At 36.7% G+C, this 20,897-nt stretch overlaps 1 protein-coding gene across 1 annotated transcript in view; it reads left to right on the top strand.

The window, feature by feature from the left end:
* The first annotated feature begins 1,954 nt into the window (after positions 1-1,954).
* Positions 1,955-20,897, top strand: part of LOC131686594 (transmembrane protein 120 homolog) — a 294,184-nt gene continuing 275,241 nt past the window's right edge. The window contains exons 1-2 of the mRNA XM_058970564.1: positions 1,955-2,156; positions 2,218-2,336. Of these exons, the coding sequence (XP_058826547.1) occupies positions 2,088-2,156; positions 2,218-2,336 (188 nt within the window). The 5' untranslated portion in view covers positions 1,955-2,087. The remainder of the gene's footprint in view (positions 2,157-2,217; positions 2,337-20,897) is intronic.

The following is a 20,897-nucleotide window of genomic DNA, read 5'->3' as shown; positions in this document are numbered from 1 at the left end:
CGGCACATGGGAGAATATTTTAAAAAAATAATAAAAATTACTAAAGTCAATTTAGGCAATATGAGCTACTATATGTATTTTAGAGGACCAATTTGGCTACTAGAATTGCTATTTTACGTTGCTCTAGTAGTTGAGGCTTTTGTGAAAATAATTTTTTCCTTCAGTGGTCCTACATTACCGGTATATGGGTGAATATTTTTAAAAAAATCATAAAAAATACTAAAGTCAATTTAGGCAATATGAGCTACTATATGTATTTTAGAGGACCAATTTGGCTACTAGAATTGCTATTTTACGTTGCTCTAGTAGTTGAGGCTTTTGAGAAAATAATTTTTTCCTTCAGTGGTCCTACATTACCGGTATATGGGAGAACATTTAAAAAAATCATAAAAAATACTAATGTCAATTTAGGCAATATGAGCTACTATAGGTATTTTAGAGGACACATTTGGTTACTAGTATTGCTATTTTACGTTGCTCTAGTAGTTGAGGCTTTTGAGAAAATAATTTTTTCTTTCAGTGCTCCTACATTACCGGCACATTCATAAAAAATACTAAATTCAATTTAGGCAATATGAGCTACTATAGGTATTTTAGAGGACATATTTGGTTACTAGAATTGCTATTTTACGTTACTCTAGTAGTTGAGGCTTCTGAGAAAATAATTTTTTTCCTTCGGTGGTCCTACATTACCGGTATATGGGAGAACATTTAAAAAAAATCATGAAAAATACTAAATTCAATTTAGGCAATATGAGCTACTATAGGTATTTTAGAGGATACATTTGGTTACTAGAATTGCTATTTTACGTTGCTCTAGTAGTTGAGGCTTTTGAGAAAATAATTTTTTCTTGAGTGGTCCTAAATTACCGGTATAAAAAATACTAAAGTCAATTTAGGCAATATGAGCTACTATAGGTATTTTAGAGGACCCATTTGGCTACTAGAATTTCTACTTCACGTTGCTCTAATTGTTACTGTTTCGGAGAAAGTTATAAAAGCATTGGCGCATATAAAAAATGAGGCAGTATTGGTACTACTGCTATTACATTGATTCAATCGTCATTGTTTAATAGTACTTTACCATTGTTTTTAATCTGCAACGTTTTCATTATTGTTTATATGTGCAACAGTGGTTTTTTGAATTTATCGAATATGCTAGCATCAATCAATTTACAGGTGAGCTTTTTGGTTGGTGAGATGAGCTTTTTCCCAGTAAAGTTCAGCCGGAAATGAACTGGAATTCTGGCTGGTTCCAGTTCGTATTCCGGCTCCAGTGCCACAACCGATTCTAACTAGAATCGGTTGTGTCACTGGAGCCGGAATACGAACTGGAGCCAGCCAGAATCCCGGTTCATTTCCGGCTGAGTTTAACTGGGTTGGTTGGTGAGCTGAGCTTGGTAAGCTATCCGACACCAGGTGGCTAATACGCTACAGTGGTGGTCATCTAAGAGAAGAGAAGACAATCGCGTAGCCAATTTGATCCACTCCTAACCTCAATATTGAACCAGCTTCTGATTGGTCGTTTTGCCAGTCAAGAGCGTTCATAATATTTTCAAACGGGATGAAAAACAGTGCTGCTGAATTTATTTTGGCTACTTTCCATACACATGAACATTTCATGCAAATTGAATAAATACCCTGAATGAACTACGTGTATTGTTAAGAGAGACGCGAATAAACATAAAATTCAATTTTTAAATGCAGCTAGTATTATGAATTCGTGACAGAGGGTCGATATTTGAGGTACAATTATTTTCAGCAATTGTGAAAAACATGCAAATGGAATCTGGCAACGATGGATGCTTGTTGTCTTTGGAATTACGACAGGGCCTGGTAGATAAAATTAAGAAGAGCAAGAAGCCTGTTGTCTCTTCTCTTGGGTGGCCATAATTATAGGAGCTTTTCGGTTGGTGAGCTTTTTGGTTGCTGAATATTTTGGTTGGTAAGTTCACAGAAGTGATGCCCTGATCATGACAGAATTTGCATTTTATCTGTGATTATCCAAGTGTACGTTTGGCAGGGTTTGCTCTATCGCTGTTAGATTATTTTCTACTTGACCTTACGCTTAGTTTTATATTAATAAGATGAACATTGATTTAGATGAGTTTGTGAAAGAGTGGTCCGAGCTGTCAAACGAATACAAAAATCTCGAGGTAAAGCTAGCAGGCAAACATTTTATCACGAAAAGCACAAACTTATTTTTGTTCTATTTAGGCAACAAATACAAGCTATTTAGATTCATTGGAAAATTTGGAACTGCTACAAGAACAATGTACTACACAAATTAAACATCAGCGCTATCGGATGCAGCAAATTTCTAAAAATATCAAGCAGTAAGTTAATATACCAGCTTAAAAAGTTATTTTGCGATTTTATTGGCTTAGTTTACACTACATCAGATCAAAGAAGAGTAGTTTCGTTTAGTGCTAATAGTTAACATTAAGAGTGAATATTTTTATTTTTTTTATTTTGCTGATTAAAGGAGCACACATGTCTATGGATGTGAATTGGTATCAATCATTTCTTATAAGTAAATAAATAACTTATACTGATAAGATAATAGACATCGTACGAGATCAGTTGCGCAGGTAATTCGAAGCTTTTTCGAAAAAGCTCTGTGCAGTTCGTGGGTAAGCTAGCAACACCAAGCAAAATTTGCATTGAATTTCCTTAAGAACGACGACTTTCAGACAAGGATTATAAGTGAAATTAATATTTTGTCTTATGACTTTGAGGGGAAATTTTCCAAAACCATCTCATACTAGACAGTCATAAAATTCATATAAATCTAGAGAAAATTTTCAATAGGACGTAAGTAACAATGAGAGATTCTCTTTGAGGTCTTTCTCTTCTGTTCATTACTCGGCCATTTCAACATTTACTACTCCACTCTTTGCATAATATTGTAGTAAAAACCGTCGGCTTTCGATATGTACTGGAAAATTAGTACAAAGTGTTGTAATGACGTCGTAATAAACGAAAGAGAAAGTAAATAAAGAGAGGCTCTCAATGTTACTTACGTCCTATTGAAAATTTTCTCTAGAAATATCCGCATTAACGTCATAGCTACCCGTTAATGAAACTAATTTGGTCACATAAATTTTTAGCAAATTTCTCACATTTCTAACTAGGAAACGTGGTAGAAATGATGGTTATCATAAAACAGTCTTATGAAACTAATTGCAATTTTGGAATGTATGATGAAGGTTATATTATTGCGCATTTATATAAAAATTAGGACATGGCTGATATTTCTTACGTTTTTTTCGGCTTGCTGTTTTTCAATATGGGACTCTTATGTTTTTATGGGCAGTAAAGTGCACATAGAAATGTAGCGAATGCAGTGGTCTTAATTATATATCGAAGCAAAACAAATACAGCAATAGAAAATAATTTTATAGATGCGTTTTTTGCAGCGATTTTTTGAATAACAGTGTATTCATCCATAAATACACTGCGAACAATCCGCACATTTGATTCAAGTGTTTAACACTTAATTTTGCCGCAACTGTCTTGAAACTCAGAACTCATGTGTCAGACACTTATGGGGTTTTTGATTGATTGACACCGGTGTAGTGGAGTGCAATGAAACTGCACCGTTGTTGCACTTTCTAGCAGAAGTGCAGAAAATTGGATATGTTCTGTAAACTATGTAAACTGAGGGACAGTTCTCTTCAATTGATAACACGCGTATGTTTTGATGGTGTACACTAAACTGAGAACCAAAATGGAGAGAAAGGTGGGAACATTTGACACTTTTGAGTGTAATTAGTATTATACTTGCAAAATTAAGCATGGCGGCCGGGGCCTTTGAAGTAAACATCAACATCCGAACGAGCATCCTGATTCATTGGCGCACGAAGAAAAGTGAGAAAAGGCCGAGCTTCGCTTCGGATCTATCGATTAGAACACTTATGGACAATTTTACCTCGAGAAGAACCGGTTAAATTAACTATGTCCGAACCGAAACAAAACATATGGCAACAGAAGGGCCCGCTACGTCAACTGTTTGTGCTTTTCTTCTTCATATCCTCTTGTTTTTTCGGCTTCATCAAAGAAAAATGACAACCGCACTCACACACAGAAAAAATGTGTACACCTGTATCCGTCTTGACTGAGAACGATCGCCCAGCAACCGTCTGTAATATATTTATTTACTTCATCGTATCCTCACGCATACTTGCGTACACTGTGGTACTCGCTTATTACTAGGTCATTCGACAATACATAACAATCCTTACCCCTTTTATGTTTATAAATTCATTTTAATTTTCAATGGTTATTTCATCTTTTTTTACAATTATTTACAAAATATAGTAAAATTCAATAGCAATAGAATTTGATAAAATAAAATAGTTCACCGCTTAGCATAGATAAAATTCTTTTCCGTATTCGCTCTTTTCAATCTGTTCGACCTCCTTAGAGTAGGAGTTTGAATTTTTCTTCGTTTATCACTCGATGACTCGAAAAGTCTTCTACGGCACCTTTAGCTGGTTTCGATGAGCTGTGAGCGGAACGTTTCCAATCACAATCTGAAATAAATTTTTTGATATTTTTTATAAATTGAGCCTTCAGCCATCTTGCGAAATCCTGGGATTTGTGATTTTTGTAATAAATCACATCGCCCATCGTCAACTTATCTACAGGTTCACTAGGTTGAATCTGCTCAAAAATCTTTGGTATCGGTTTATCACTTGGTGGTGGTGGTTCAGCTAATTGCTGTTTGTAATGAGACTTGGGATTCAACAAATCGATTAACATTTTGACTTTGTAAGAAAATATGCTCTCTGATGGGAATTTGCCATTTGACGACAAACAAGTATTTCTGTAGTTCATCAGAAACAAATTAATTTGATCATCAATGTCTAATCTTTTACTTCTACGTTTGATGATCCTCTCCGGAAATCCTCGGAAAAAACGGCGCCGGTGGTTGAGTGGTAAGCGTGACCGCCACTCATTCCAATTTGCCTGGGTTCAATTCCAGCCGAGGTCGTTGAGATTTTTCTGAGGTGAAAAAATCTGGCCACGTCTTCCTTCGGGGAAGGGAAGTAAAACCGTTGCTCCCCGGTTATGAGTTTGGTGGATCGATATCTAGTCCAGATAGTGAAGTCACCTCTCTGGCGTCGGTAAAGAAGAAGTGATCCAACTTCTATACTCTTACTAACAAAATATCCTCCTCCTGTGATACTTGTGGAGTGCGCAGGAGTATATACGGCCTCTAGCAAAAGCAAGTATCGGACTAACCATTCCTTCCCTTTCCTTCCGCGATCTACGTTCGGGCCTGGCCGGCGCCGGTATTGATCAATACTTTAGGATTACCAGGAGTTGCACATTGAAAGATGTTTCGCTACTCCCAAGCATTATAATTATCTACTTATTCTCTGTGCAACTTCAGCTAGTCCAAATCGATAACGGAGCAGCAGCCAGGGGTGATCGCACAAGCTCAAGCTCTCCGGAAATCCTCGGAAAACATCCTCCTCATCATCGCTCGTCGTACCGCGAAAATCTCGCTTTCGACTGGCGCTTTTACTATCGCTATTGTTTTCAGTAACGCCCGTGCTAGCGAAATTAGAAAAAAAATGGGAAGGAAATAAAATTCCACGCGCCTTCGCCATCGTCTTACTTGGCACCTTTAGCTGGTTTCGATGAGCTGTGAGCCGAACGTTTCCAATCACAATCTGAAATAAATTTTTTGATAATTTTTTTATAAATTGAGCCTTCAGCCATCTTCCCTCTCGCAGGTTGACGGGTTTGACGGTACTGCAAACATGCCTCGATAGTGGTGCCCCGAGGAGACCGAGAGGGCTTATGGGCCTTTTTTATGTTTTGTGTTATTTCATACTCTGCACCAGCCCAAACCAACAGTCAGCTAAGGGCCTGTGCGCACTGGCGTGGCCGATTGGCGGGTCGCCGTGGATTGACTTTCTCTGTGGGCTGTGTTTGCAGACATTGTTCAACAGCTTAACGGCAGTCTTTGTGGGCACGGCTCGCACTGGAAGTCATTGTGTGTCGATTTATCGGTCGACCTCGTCAACGTGCACAGGCGCATTGGGGTTGGACGGAGAGATGGTGGAATTCGCGGACGGGGGAGGCGGTGTTTTCCGCACCGTGTGTCGGGTCTTCATGGGAGTTGGTCAGCAGTACTGTAACAACATGCTACATGCGCTGATTGATTTTTGTGGGGATCTGGCATGCGGTGTGGAGGGGAGCTGCTTTTTTCGTTTGCGTGTTTTGCGCATTCTCTGTCCAACCTTAAAAAAAATAAAAAAAAACCTGTTTTAATCCACCTAGCGTTGCAATTGTGCCTTTCTCATTTCTCTAAACTATGGCACGGAGGCTTTTTATGTTCAACATAATTGTGGAAATGTCCATTATATTCTTAGTACACTTTGCACTTATACACAATGGCATGCCAGCCACGAACTTGATGAGCTACGTGTCGACGGTGAAACACTTGAAACAAAAAAATATCATACTTCATTAGCCTAATCAGCATTAGATCAATGTTATCTGCTTGCTAACTCATTTTGTCATGCGGGGTGGGTATGTGAGGAGGGCGAAAGTCCCATGAACGAACGACTCCCCAGCTTAAATTGGTATGCTTTGTGATATAGTGGTGGTTTAAAGATGATGGGGTTGAAAGGGAGGGGTATGAGGGCTGGATGGGGTGAGGGTCTGAGGGGTGATTTAAGGAGATCCCGGGAAAAAAGATTTTTAATTTATTCCAAAAGACTTAGGTTCTGCGAATGAAATTCTGTAGAAAATATCTTTATTGGTAAACATTTGGAGTGAGCAGTGAATGCAGATTGTGCTTTTTCAACTGATTTGCAGATCAATGGACTATATATCTTTAGGCTCACTGATATGTTTCGTGATTTTTTTAGGTATATAGTCCAAGCCATACTCAAAACACTGCTAAAGAATGTTGATTTTTTCATTTAAAAATGGATTACTTTGCCGACCGTTGCATCAAAAATAAAAATTCTATTTTTACTCCATACTCAAAACATTGCTAAAGAATGTTGATTTTTTCATTTGCCGACCGTTGTACCGAAACATTTCCTTACAGTAGCGTTAGTGATGCGCACGATATCTCTGCAACCGATGAGCAGATTGATCAGATTTTTTAACAGTTCTTTTTATAGTTGATTTTAATAGTTAGATCTTGAGTGAATGGCCTTGCAATCAAATTAGTAATGGAAATTGCGTTACTTTCTTAAAAAATCGGTGTGTTTGTTTGAAATCTTGGGATGGTTTGTAGTGATATCATGATTAAAGCAAACGCTATTTAAAATAAGGAATGTTTCTAGAACGTCTGCAACAATATTTGGTCGGTTCATCGAATGTATATTTCGTCTTTTTTGTTATACCGTAACTGTAATATCTGTAAATTTTTGGATGTATGAAATGAAATACCTAACGTTGTATCTATCCAATATCATGTGCATCCAAACTCTTTGAATGTCGCTTTCAAGGATACAGGCAGGATTTTTGAAGGGATACGATCAAGCAATGCCCGTAATAGGAAATCGATGGTAGGCTCGCATCCATCGCTGCACAGTTCGTCCATTATCTGCTTGATCTTGATGCACACTTAATTCGAAATGATGCTGATCCTACTGTGACGGAAATGGATTCTATATATAAACTTTCCTCTTTTGATCGGAAGTAACTGCACACTACCCTGAAGCAGCTCAATCATTTAATTCAAAATTACCAAAGAAGGTGCTTTGCATTAAATTGATCACGTTCCATCGTATCAGAACAACGAATTCCAATTTTGGACAGTAACTCCAGAAGCTGCGTTTATTATATCATCCTAATCGTAATCGTAATTACCAAAATTTCGATTATACATATAGTCAAGAAAAAGTTTTAGTTGCATAAACTTATTGACGAGTTATCAAATGATTGAATATTGTGTAAGCCACCAAAATGCCATCTTCTGACAACTGCTTTAGGACAGATACACATGCAATCAAACGAGTTTGAAAACTTAATTAATTCTTTTGTTTTCAAGAAAATCATATCCCTTTTTATTTTTCTTCTATATTTCCGGATCCCGGGATTTCCCGGGAAATTTATTATTTATTTCCCGAATCACGGGAAGCTGAAAACCGTCGGGAAATGGAAGCTCTATGCATAACCTTTCTATATGAGAAAGACAAAAATGTGCCAAAATCCAAAAAATTTAATCGTCGTCAATTTTTTTTTCGAGTTTGCATCAAATCTCGACGTTTCATGCACCTTGAACACATTTAGCATCAAAAATAAAAATTCTATTTTTAATTTTTCCTATGGTTTATATGAGAAATTTCTGTGTGGCCGCACTCTGAAACCCGTAATTCCGGAACCAGAATTCCGATCGATCCAAAATTCAATAGCAGCCGATGGGAAGGTTGCACCTTTCATTTGAGACTAAGTTTGGGCAAATCGGTCCAACCATCTCTGAGAAAAATGAGTGACATTATTTGACACATACACACATACACACACACATACACACATACAGACTTTTTCCGATCTCGACGAACTGAGTCGAATGGGATATGACACTCGGCCCTCCGGGCCGGGATTGGATTGACGTTTTTTAGAGTGATTGCATAACCTTTCTATATGAAAAAGGCAAAAATGTGCCAAAATCCAAAAAATTTAATCGTCGTCAATTTTTTTTTCGAGTTTGCATCAAATCTCGACGTTTCATGCACCTTGAACACATTTAGCATCAAAAATAAAAATTCTATTTTTAATTTTTCCTATGGTTTATATGAGAAATTTCTGTGTGGCCGCACTCTGAAACCCGTAATTCCGGAACCAGAATTCCGATCGATCCAAAATTCAATAGCAGCCGATGGGAAGGTTGCACCTTTCATTTGAGACTAAGTTTGGGCAAATCGGTCCAGCCATCTCTGAGAAAAATGAGTGACATTATTTGACACATACGCACACACATACACACACATACAGACTTTTTCCGATCTCGACGAACTGAGTCGAATGGGATATGACACTCGGCCCTCCGGGCCGGGATTAGGTTGACGTTTTTCAGAGTGATTGCATAACCTTTCTATATGAGAAAGGCAAAAATGTGCCAAAATCCAAAAAAATGAATTGTCGTCAATTTTTTTTTCGAGTTTGCATCAAATCTCGACGTTTCATGCACCTTGAACACATTTAGCATCAAAAATAAAAATTCTATTTTAAATTTTTCCTATAGTTTATATGAGAAATTTCTGTGTGGCCGCACTCTGAAACCCGTAATTCCGGAACCAGAATTCCGATCGATCCAAAATTCAATAGCAGCCGATGGGAAGGTTGCACCTTTCATTTGAGACTAAGTTTGGGCAAATCGGTCCAGCCATCTCTGAGAAAAATGAGTGACATTATTTGACACATACGCACATACATACACACACATACACACACATACACACATACATATACACATACACACACATACAGACTTTTTCCGATCTCGACGAACTGAGTCGAATGGGATATGACACTCGGCCCTCTGGGCCGGGATTAGATTGACGTTTTTCAGAGTGATTGCATAACCTTTCTATATGAGAAAGGCAAAAAGTAATAATGGAATATTTGTTTAACGACATAAAATCTTTTCAATGGGATTCTTGATTAAGGGGTTACATACCTTTTAGTGATAAAAATATCAAGAAAATTTGAATTTACGTAAAGGAATAAAGCAATGATTTCATTACATCAAACTTATAATATTTTGGTAGCACATTTTTCAGTAAAATAAACGAGCATAAGTTTATAAAAATAAATTGATGATTGGCGGAGTTATGGCTTTTTCCTCAAAACCCTTTTTGCCTTTCTCATATAAAGAAAGGCTATGCAATCACTGTAAAAATCGACTTTTTAACCGAGGCCCGGAGAACCGAGTATCATACACCATTCGATTCAGTTCGTCGAGATCGGCAAATGTCTGTGTGTGTATCTATGTGTGTATGTGTGTGTGTATGTGTGTGTGTGTCATTTAAACTCACACAATTTTCTCAGAGATGGCTGAACCGATTTTCGCAAACTTAGTTTCATCTGAAAGGTATAACGCTCCCATAAGCTGCTATTGAATTTTTAGTTGATCCGACTTCCGGTTCCGGAGTTACGGGTTGAAGAGTGCGGTCACACAGCAAATTCCCATATAAACTGGTACCACCATAATGTTCAAATGATGTAAAACATATTAAAATTGATGTAACATTACTCTAGTTTGCGGGTCTGGATCACTAATGATCAATCAAAGCAGCTTTGACCACATTGGCCACCTATGACGGTTCATGACGCCCTCGTAATTCCGGAACCAGAATTCCGATCGATCCAAAATTCAATAGCAGCCGATGGGAAGGTTGCACCTTTCATTTGAGACTAAGTTTGGGCAAATCGGTCCAGCCATCTCTGAGAAAAATGAGTGACATTATTTGACACATACGCACACACATACACACACATACAGACTTTTTCCGATCTCGACGAACTGAGTCGAATGGGATATGACACTCGGCCCTCCGGGCCGGGATTAGGTTGACGTTTTTCAGAGTGATTGCATAACCTTTCTATATGAGAAAGGCAAAAATGTGCCAAAATCCAAAAAAATGAATTGTCGTCAAATTATTTTTCGAGTTTGCATCAAATCTCGACGTTTCATGCACCTTGAACACATTTAGCATCAAAAATAAAAATTCTATTTTTATTTTTCCTATAGTTTATATGAGAAATTTCTGTGTGGCCGCACTCTGAAACTCGTAATTCCGGAACCAGAATTCCGATCGATCCAAAATTCAATAGCAGCCGATGGGAAGGTTGCACCTTTCATTTGAGACTAAGTTTGGGCAAATCGGTCCAGCCATCTCTGAGAAAAATGAGTGACATTATTTGACACATACGCACATACATACACACACATACACACACACATACAGACTTTTTCCGATCTCGACGAACTGAGTCGAATGGGATATGACACTCGGCCCTCCGGGCCGGGATTAGGTTGACGATTTTCAGAGTGATTGCATAATCTTTCTATATGAGAAAGGCAAAAATGTGCCAAAATCCAAAAAATTGAATTGTCGTCAAATTTTTTTTTCGAGTTTGCATCAAATCTCGACGCTTCATGCACCTTGAACACACTTAGCATCAAAAATAAAAGTTCTATTTTTAATTTTTCCTATAGTTTATATGAGAAATTTCTGTGTGGCCGCACTCTGAAACCCGTAATTCCGGAACCAGAATTCCGATCGATCCAAAATTCAATAGCAGCCAATGGGAAGGTTGTACCTTTCATTTGAGACTAAGTTTGGGCAAATCGGTCCAGCCATCTCTGAGAAAAATGAGTGACATTATTTGACACATACGCACACACATACACACACATACAGACTTTTTCCGATCTCGACGAACTGAGTCGAATGGGATATGACACTCGGCCCTCCGGGCCGGGATTAGATTGACGTTTTTCAGAGTGATTGCATAACCTTTCTATATGAGAAAGGCAAAAATGTGCCAAAATCCAAAAAAATGAATTGTCGTCAAATTTTTTTTCAAGTTTGCATCAAATCTCGACGTTTCATGCACCTTGAACACATTTAGCATCAAAAATAAAAATTCTATTTTTATTTTTCCTATAGTTTATATGAGAAATTTCTGTGTGGCCGCACTCTGAAACCCGTAATTCCGGAACCAGAATTCCGATCGATCCAAAATTCAATAGCAGCCGATGGGAAGGTTGCACCTTTCATTTGAGACTAAGTTTGGGCAAATCGGTTCAGCCATCTCTGAGAAAAATGAGTGACATTATTTGACACATACGCACATACATACACACACATACATACACACATACACACATACATACACACATACACACACATACAGACTTTTTCCGATCTCGACGAACTAAGTCGAATGGGATATGACACTCGGCCCTCCGGGCCGGGATTAAGTTAACGTTTTTCAGAGTGATTGCATAACCTTTCTATATGAGAAAGGCAAAAATGTGCCAAAATCCAAAAAATTGAATTGTCGTCAAATTTTTTTTCGAGTTTGCATCAAATCTCAACGTTTCATGCACCTTGAACACATTTAGCATCAAAAATAAAAATTCTATTTTTAATTTTTCCTATAGTTTATATGAGAAATTTCTGTGTGGCCGCACTCTGAAACCCTTAATTCCGGAACCAGAATTCCGATCGATCCAAAATTCAATAGCAGCCGATGGGAAGGTTGCACCTTTCATTTGGGACTAAGTTTGGGCAAATCGGCTCAGCCATCTCTGAGAAAAATGAGCGACATTATTTGACACATACGCACATACATACACACACACATACACACACATACACACATTTACATACACACACACATACAGACTTTTTCCGATCTCGACGAACTGAGTCGAATGGGATATGACACTCGGCCCTCCGGGCCGGGATTAGATTGACGTTTTTCAGAGTGATTGCATAACCTTTCTATATGAGAAAGGCAAAAAGTAATAATGGAATATTTGTTTAACGACATAAAATCTTTTCAATGGGATTCTTGATTAAGGGGTTACATACCTTTTAGTGATAAAAATATCAAGAAAATTTGAATTTACGTAAAGGAATAAAGCAATGATTTCATTACATCAAACTTATAATATTTTGGTAGCACATTTTTCAGTAAAATAAACGAGCATAAGTTTATAAAAATAAATTGATGATTGGCGGAGTTATGGCTTTTTCCTCAAAACCCTTTTTGCCTTTCTCATATAAAGAAAGGCTATGCAATCACTGTAAAAATCGACTTTTTAACCGAGGCCCAGAGGGCCGAGTATCATACACCATTCGATTCAGTTCGTCGAGATCGGCAAATGTCTGTGTGTGTATGTATGTATGTGTGTGTGTGTGTATGTGTGTGTGTGTGTGTCATTTAAACTCACACAATTTTCTCAGAGATGGCTGAACCGATTTTCGCAAACTTAGTTTCATCTGAAAGGTATAACGCTCCCATAAGCTGCTATTGAATTTTTAGTTGATCCGACTTCCGGTTCCGGAGTTACGGGTTGAAGAGTGCGGTCACACAGCAAATTCCCATATAAACTGGTACCACCATAATGTTCAAATGATGTAAAACATATTAAAATTGATGTAACATTACTCTAGTTTGCGGGTCTGGATCACTAATGATCAATCAAAGCAGCTTTGACCACATTGGCCACCTATGACGGTTCATGACGCCCTCGGGGAACCCACCAAGTTCCTAAGCTAATATCACACCCATTCCACAACGAATTCTCTACCGATTTTTACGAACTTAATTTCAAATGAAAGATACAGTAATGCCATTGACTACTGCTGAATTTCATTCGGTTCTGACTCTTGCTTCCGGAGTTACAGGGGTGTTAGTAAGGATACACTGGAATTTCCCATATAAATCGGTACAATCGTAATACCTCAGAGGCTAAAAACTATTGAAATGGTCACCAAATTACTTCTAATCGTAGATCTAGATCACTGATTGCCAATCAAACATTCTTTGAATATATTGTCCACTATCGACGATTCCGGAAGTCCGGAATTCCGGGCATATTCCACAATTAAAGTCACATCGGTTCATCGGTGATGACTGAACCGATTTTCTCAAACCAAGTCTCAAATGGAAGGCAAAATATGCAGTTGAGTATTGCGTAGCCGCCCCTTCCCCCCCCTCCCCACCTTGCCCTTACACCTCCCTCCATCATCACTCCCCTCTTCTTGGATCACCCTCACGCCCAGATTTCCTTCATCCACCCCGTATACCGAAATAAGATGAAGGATTTCTGACGCATCCTCCACACCCACTCTACTAAACCCCCATTCCCTACACGTTCAAACGCATTCCATCAACCTTTGCAAATTATAATCACATGAAGATAACATTGAACTCATGCTTATTAAGCTAATTAAATATTATTCTTTTGCCTTTCTTATATAGAAAGGTTATGCAATTGCTCCAAAAACCGACTTTCTAACCGAGGCCCGGAGGGCCGAGTCTCATACAACATTCGACTCAGTTCGCCGAGATCGCAAAATATCTGTGTGTATGTATGTGTGTATGTATGTATGTGTGTATGTGTATGTGTGTATGTATGTGTGTGTGTGCGGATTTGTTAACAAAATGTCCACATCGGTTACTCGGAGATGGCTGAACCGATTTTTACAAACTAAAATTCAAATGAAAGGTATAATATTTCCATAGGTTGCTATTGAATTTCATTTTCAACCGACATCTTGTTCCGAATTACGAGTTGAAGAGTATGGTTACAAAACAAAATTTGTTGATTTTTCCAAGTCGGTTTCTCGGAATTTTCTGAACCGATTTTGACAAACTTAATTTTAAATGAAAGGTCCATCAGCTGCTGTTGAATTTTGTGTGGATCCGAGTTCTGGTTCCTGAATTACAGGGTGATACGTACACCTGTGTGCAAAATAATAGCACCACTGCTAGGTTAAATGAAGTTTTTAGAACAAATTACAATTTTATCATATTTTCTTTTTATTCTCTACTGATTTTTGACTATTTCAACTTGCTGAGTTCATTGTTATTTTATTTTTTTGTTTATGGTTACGTTGTTGTTAAATAATTTGTTTAATCTGAAGCAATGTTATTTTTTTGCTGAGCAAAAAAATAGCACCAAACGGGAAATCAGAATATTTTAAATCCATATGAGCGAAACGCATCATGCAAACCACGAAGAAAGTTTAATAGTTTATTGTATAACCTTTTCCGGTTATTACCGCTGCACATCGTCGTGGCATTGAATCGACAAGGGCCTGGCATCGTTTTACAGGAATAGAGTACCATGAATCGCGCACTACCGTCCAGAGTTGCTGGACAGTTGATGGTTTTGCTTTGAAAACAGCCTGTTTAATATCAGTCCATAGGTTTTCAATAGGATTTAAGTCAGGGGACTGAGCAGGCTATTCCATAAGTTCAACATTGTTTGAAGAAAACCAAGACTTCGCGAGCTTACTGGTATGCTTCGGGTCATTGTCTTGCATCATTACCCATTTTAGTGGCATCTCTTCTTCAGCATAAGGCAGCATGATGTTCTCCATTATTTCTACATACACTTTCACATTCATTATTGGTTTTATCCAGTAAATCGGACCAACACCGTAGTATGAAAAACCAGCCCAAACATTAATTTTTGCTCCTCCATGTTTTACCGTTTTCACGGTGTACCGTGGATCATATGCAGCATTTTCTGGCCTTCGAATATATTGACTTCGTCCAGACGACCCAAAAAGAACCACCTTAGATTCATCCGTCCAAAGAATGTTGCGCCATTTTTCAATTGGCCAGTTGAGATGTTCTTTGGCAAATTTCAAGCGATTTTGCAGGTGACGCGGTTGCAATAAAGGTGTTTTCCGTGGACTTCTACCGAAAAGCTGAGCTTCGCACAGTCTTCTTCGGATCGTAGAAGTACTGACAGGAAGCACCAGTTCTTGTTTTATACGAACAGACGTTGCAAAAGGGTCGTTTTTGGAAAACCTCGTCAGCTTTCTCACTTCATATGAACTAAGCTTCCTTTTACGCCCGCGTGTTTCTTCTTTGTCACTCCATTTCTTTGCGTTGCTAATCATTTTATTAGAACATCCAAGAGTTTCACCGATGAATCGATAAGATTTTCCTTCGGAAAGTAGTTTAAGAATAATGTCTCGTTCTTTTGCAGTGCAATGAGCTGCACGACCCATTTTCTACAAATAAAAATAAAAATCATGCTTAATTTTGTTTGGAATTACATCACACAACATTTTACAATGTGTTTTTCAGTAAATATGCTTTAATTTGCAAAGAAACAACTAAATGATCACACTTTTTTAAAACGGTGCTATTATTTTGCTACGCAAGAAAACGTATTTTGATCACACACGAACGATTGACGTTTAGTGATTTGTGAAAGTATTGAAATATATACTTTAATTTTGACTAGCAGATGTCGCTTCATCATAATTCGGCACTAGTTCACATGTGTACTGTTCACATGAGAATTATAAGCTATCATATTATTTTAATTACGACCGGTGCTATTATTTTGCACACAGGTGTACGATCACGCAGCAAATCCCGATTCTAACGAATTCTGCAATGAATGTAAAAAGGTGATTTTTTTTCCAAAATGTAAACACAACTGTTGAATTTGTAGATCTAGGTCCCCAACAGTCATTCAAAGTCTCTTTGGCCACACTGGCCACCATCGACGGATCCGGAAGCATCCAAAGTCAGAATAACGGTTATATTGGTTTCTCGAAAATGGCTAGATTTGCTCAACTTAGTCTCAAATGAAAGGTGTTGCGTCCCCAGAAACTGATATTAAATTCCATCTCCATCCGACTTCCAGCACCGGAGTTACGGGTTGTGGAGGTCGATCACATAGAAAACTCCGATTCAAACCGATACCGCGATGAATGCAAAAAGGTGCTCTTATATATACTTACCAAGTGTAATAAGAATGAAAGACTTTTCCATAAAGTTATATTGTACGAACCAGCTATTAAATCAGAGTTTGGAGAAATGAGAAAGGCACAATTGCACCTCTAGGTGGATTAAAACAGGTTTTATTTAAGAGGTTTGCGGTGATCACGATTGGAGACCAATAGATCATCTAAAATCCCAAAACTCAAAAAATTCCGTTAGTATATGAGTATTCCTCGTACCTTAACGATTAGTTGAATAAATAATATTTTTTTTCCTGCATTTGAGAACGTTTTTAGTGAAAATAGCTGTTTTAAGCTCTAAAAATTGCATTAAAAAATTATCATCCACGAAACAAAAATTTATGAATAAAAAAGAATCGTTAAAGTACGAGAAAAATTAACTACGATCAATTGAAAAAAAAACTAAGAAAATTGATTGAGTAGTTTTTCGGCAATCGTGATCACGGAAAAACCATTTTTAGTAAAACGACATTTCGAGATAATCGAGTTTAAAATTTTAAATTACCACTGCTCTTGGTAGACAAAGCGCGTTTGGAAGCGCTGTAAATTTCGATCTGTTTCTCGGATATTTATAAAAATTTTGGAAAAACATTCTCAAGGAGTTGTACTTTCACATAAAGTAATAAAAAATTCGATTTCATGAAAAATTAAAAAGTAGTTAACCTCTTAATAAAAATATGCCAAGTTGCTAAATTAGACAATATCTTCTCACAAACTGAGTATTATTGGATTCTGAGATGATTATGACTTTCATTGGTTTAGTTTTCGATACAAAAAACACCGAAGAAAAAAATTCTGTTTGGACAAGGGAAAGTTTTTTTCAAATAACTTTTTTTCCTTAAAAGTACCCAACTTGAATTTTTGACGGTAGGTAGGGAACATAATTATCTATCTTGGAACATGATGTCATCCAAATCTAAAATGGTTTTTTTTGTAAATCGACTTTAAATTTTTAAAATCGATTTTTTCCAGTGTAGGAGTCAATGAAGAATTTTTTCAATATTTTTATTCGAAAATTTGACTAATTTTGTGAAAACCACTCCTACAAAATTTTTTGGAGGATTTGTCATTTTTAGGCTATAGCCATTTGAAAAAAAATGGTAAAAAAAAAGTTTGGCCCTTTTCAAAAGATAGTCTAGATCATTTTTGGAAGAACAAAATATGCAAAGTGGTTTTTTGTGACAAAGTCTTCGTGTATAGAAAGTTTCGTTAGAATCTGAGAGGGTGCTGCCAACTCTGAATACGATTTGGCGCGAAATTCGTTAATTATGTGAACTTCTTCGGCGACAAGTTTTTTGCTTACGTTCTATCAAGTCACCATTTGCCGATGCCCTATTTTCACAGTCACGTCACTTAGTGACTAGAAGGAAATTTTCTTTTAGTTACTAGGTGACGTGACTGTGAGAATAGGGCCCTACATCCTTAATTTCCTCTTCATTTAATACCAATGGACTGTAGGGAAAAACTGAGAGCCGGTCATATCAGGTCTTCCTGCATGATTTCTAATTATAAAAACCGATTCAATCCACCTAGCAGTGAGATGAGACATTTCTTACACATTTCACTATTGGATTAGTTTGCAGAACTCACGAGAAGTAGGCACCCAACTAGAGGTGGGATGAAAACAGTTTCTAGTCTTGGACGAATAAAAGCTCGAATAAACTGAATAAATTATAGAAATCAACAAAACGACCGAAATAAAAAAGTAAAGCAAAAAATTAAATAATAGGTTTTTAAATTCATAAAATGAGTAGAAAAATTAATGTAAATCAAAATTATAATATACACGAATCAAATTAGATTAGGTTATTAAATAAAAATTAAGATTATATTTAGAAATAGTTACAAGATTAATAGACTAAATTGACTCAGACCAACAAATTGAATGAAATAAAACGAATGACTGAACATGAAATGCATAAAATTAAAGATATGAATAAAATGAATCAAATGAATCAAATGAACCAAATGAATCAAATGAATCAAATGAATCAAATGAATCAAATGATTCAAATGATTCAAATGATTCAAATGAATCAAATGAATCAAATGAATCAAATGAATCAAATGAATCAAATGAATCAAATGAATCAGATGAATCAGATGAATCTAATGAATCTAATGAATCTAATGAATCTAATTAATCAAATGAATCAAATGAATCAAACGAATCAAATGAATCAAATGAATCAAATGAATCAAATGAATCAAATGAAACAAATGAATCAAATGAATCAAATGAATCAGATGAATCAAATGAATCAGATGAATCAGATGAATCAAATGAATCAAATGAATCAAATGAATCAAATGAATCAAATGAATCAAATGAATCAAATGAATCAATTGAATCAAATGAATCACATGAATCACATGAATCAAATGAATTAAATTAATCAAATGAATTAAATTGATTCAATTCATCCAGTGAATACAATGAATCAAATTAATGAAATGGATCAAATGAATAAAAAAATTGATGAACAAAATGAATAAAGTAAAAAAATAAATGAAATGCCTAAATAAAACAAGCGAATCAAATAAAAAAATGAGCTGAAGTGATAAAATGAATAAAAAGAAGAAAATGAGCAGAATTAAATGCATTGATTAAAATGAAAAATCGAACAATGGTAAATGGTTATAAATTAATATAAAGAAATAAATTGAATCAAATAAATTATTTGGATGAAATGATTGAAAGATTATTAAAATGAAGAAACTGAACAAAATGAATAAACTGGAAAAAATTAATAAAATTCATACAATGAAAACAATGAATAAAATAAGATATGAGTAAAATGCACAAAAAGAATAAACTGATCAGAGTGAATCCAAAGAATGAAACGAATAAATAAAAAAAATGACAGCAGATGAACAAAACGAATAAAAAGATGCAGTATGAAATAATTAAAATGAAATGGTCATATATTTGAAGCTAAAAACATTTTTGAATAAACAAAATGAATAAACCGGATTGTACGAATTTGAGAACCATTGCATCAGAAAGTTTTGAAATGTTTTTGAAAATTCCATCTTTCGAGAAAAATATGCAATGGACTTTCTAGGGCTTCCATCTTTTTTTGGTTTTATTCTTTTTGTTTTCATGCTTCTTTACTTGACGGCGTCGTTTTAAGATTATCTGGTGTTTCTACTTTATTGTTGGACCTTAATTATTTATCAGGAACCTGGAACGTTCAATTTGCTTTGGAATTCAAAGTTTACTTTTTGGTCACATATTCCCGAAAAAAAGATTTATGTATAGAATAGAATTTACTGGTCCAGTATTTTAACGCGCAATTGAATATAGTAAAGTGAGACAAGGTCACATGTGCTTTCAAGCCCCTTGAACAGAGAACGACAGGGAGAATGCGATTCGTGAATGAGACAGGTAGATATTTCAAAATTTTTATTTGCATTGAAGTAAATAGTGTGAAATGTCTAGGCTATGTCGATAGCATAAAAGCCGTGCATTCAGTTGATTGTAATGCAGTCTCTTTCCATTCATCCTTATAGCTTTCATATTGTTTCGTTCGGAATTCTCGTGCAGGAAATATGGATAAATATGTCCTGTACAAACCAATACTGTGAAAAAGAAATGGTTCAAACTAGTCAGTATATCCAGATATGGACCACGATAAGTTAGTTGCATCCTCCATCGAGAGTGGGTACTTTGGGAGACTTCCTTTCCTGGATCTAATTTGTGGATATTTTTGGTCTTTGTTCCGTGATTTTTCATGAAAGTTCGTACCAATACAACGAATGTGCAGCTGATACAACTCATGGTTCATTCGGCTGCGCCATGTTCCGTCTTCCATCTGCACGCCACCATAGATGGTACGCAACACCTTTCGTTCAAAAACTCCAAGGGCGCGATGGTCATCCACGAGCATAGTCCAGGTCTCGTGGCCGTAGAGAACCACCGATCTAATCAGCGTCTTGTAGATAATCAACTTCGTGCGGCGGCGAATTTTGTTCGACCGGAGCGTCCTCCGGAGTCCAAAGTAGGCACGATTTCCCGCCAAGATCCGTCTCTGAATTTCTCTGCTGTTATCATTGTCGGCGGTTACCAGTGAGCCCAAATACATGAATTCGTCGACCATCTCGATTTCGTCACCGTCAATCCTAACTCGGGTGGGAGGTTCACATTGTCGTCTCTAGAACCTCTTCCTCTCATGTATTTTGTCTTCGAAACGTTGATGGCAAGTCCAATCCTGCTGGCTTCAGCTTTCAGTCTTTGAGCGTATATTTCATTCAAAATTCAATATACGAATAGTTTAAATATCGCACGTGGAATGTCTCTTTCGAAAATTTTCATCGTCAAACTCATATTACCCAGATAAGCCAAATATTTTTCTGATATAACCATGAATTTCCTTAATTATAGTGTAGATACAGGCTTTGAATATAATTGAA

Source organism: Topomyia yanbarensis, chromosome 1, assembly GCF_030247195.1.
Source record: "Topomyia yanbarensis strain Yona2022 chromosome 1, ASM3024719v1, whole genome shotgun sequence".
Classification (NCBI taxonomy): Eukaryota; Metazoa; Arthropoda; class Insecta; order Diptera; family Culicidae; genus Topomyia; species Topomyia yanbarensis.
This window is presented reverse-complemented; position numbering and strand designations above follow the sequence as displayed.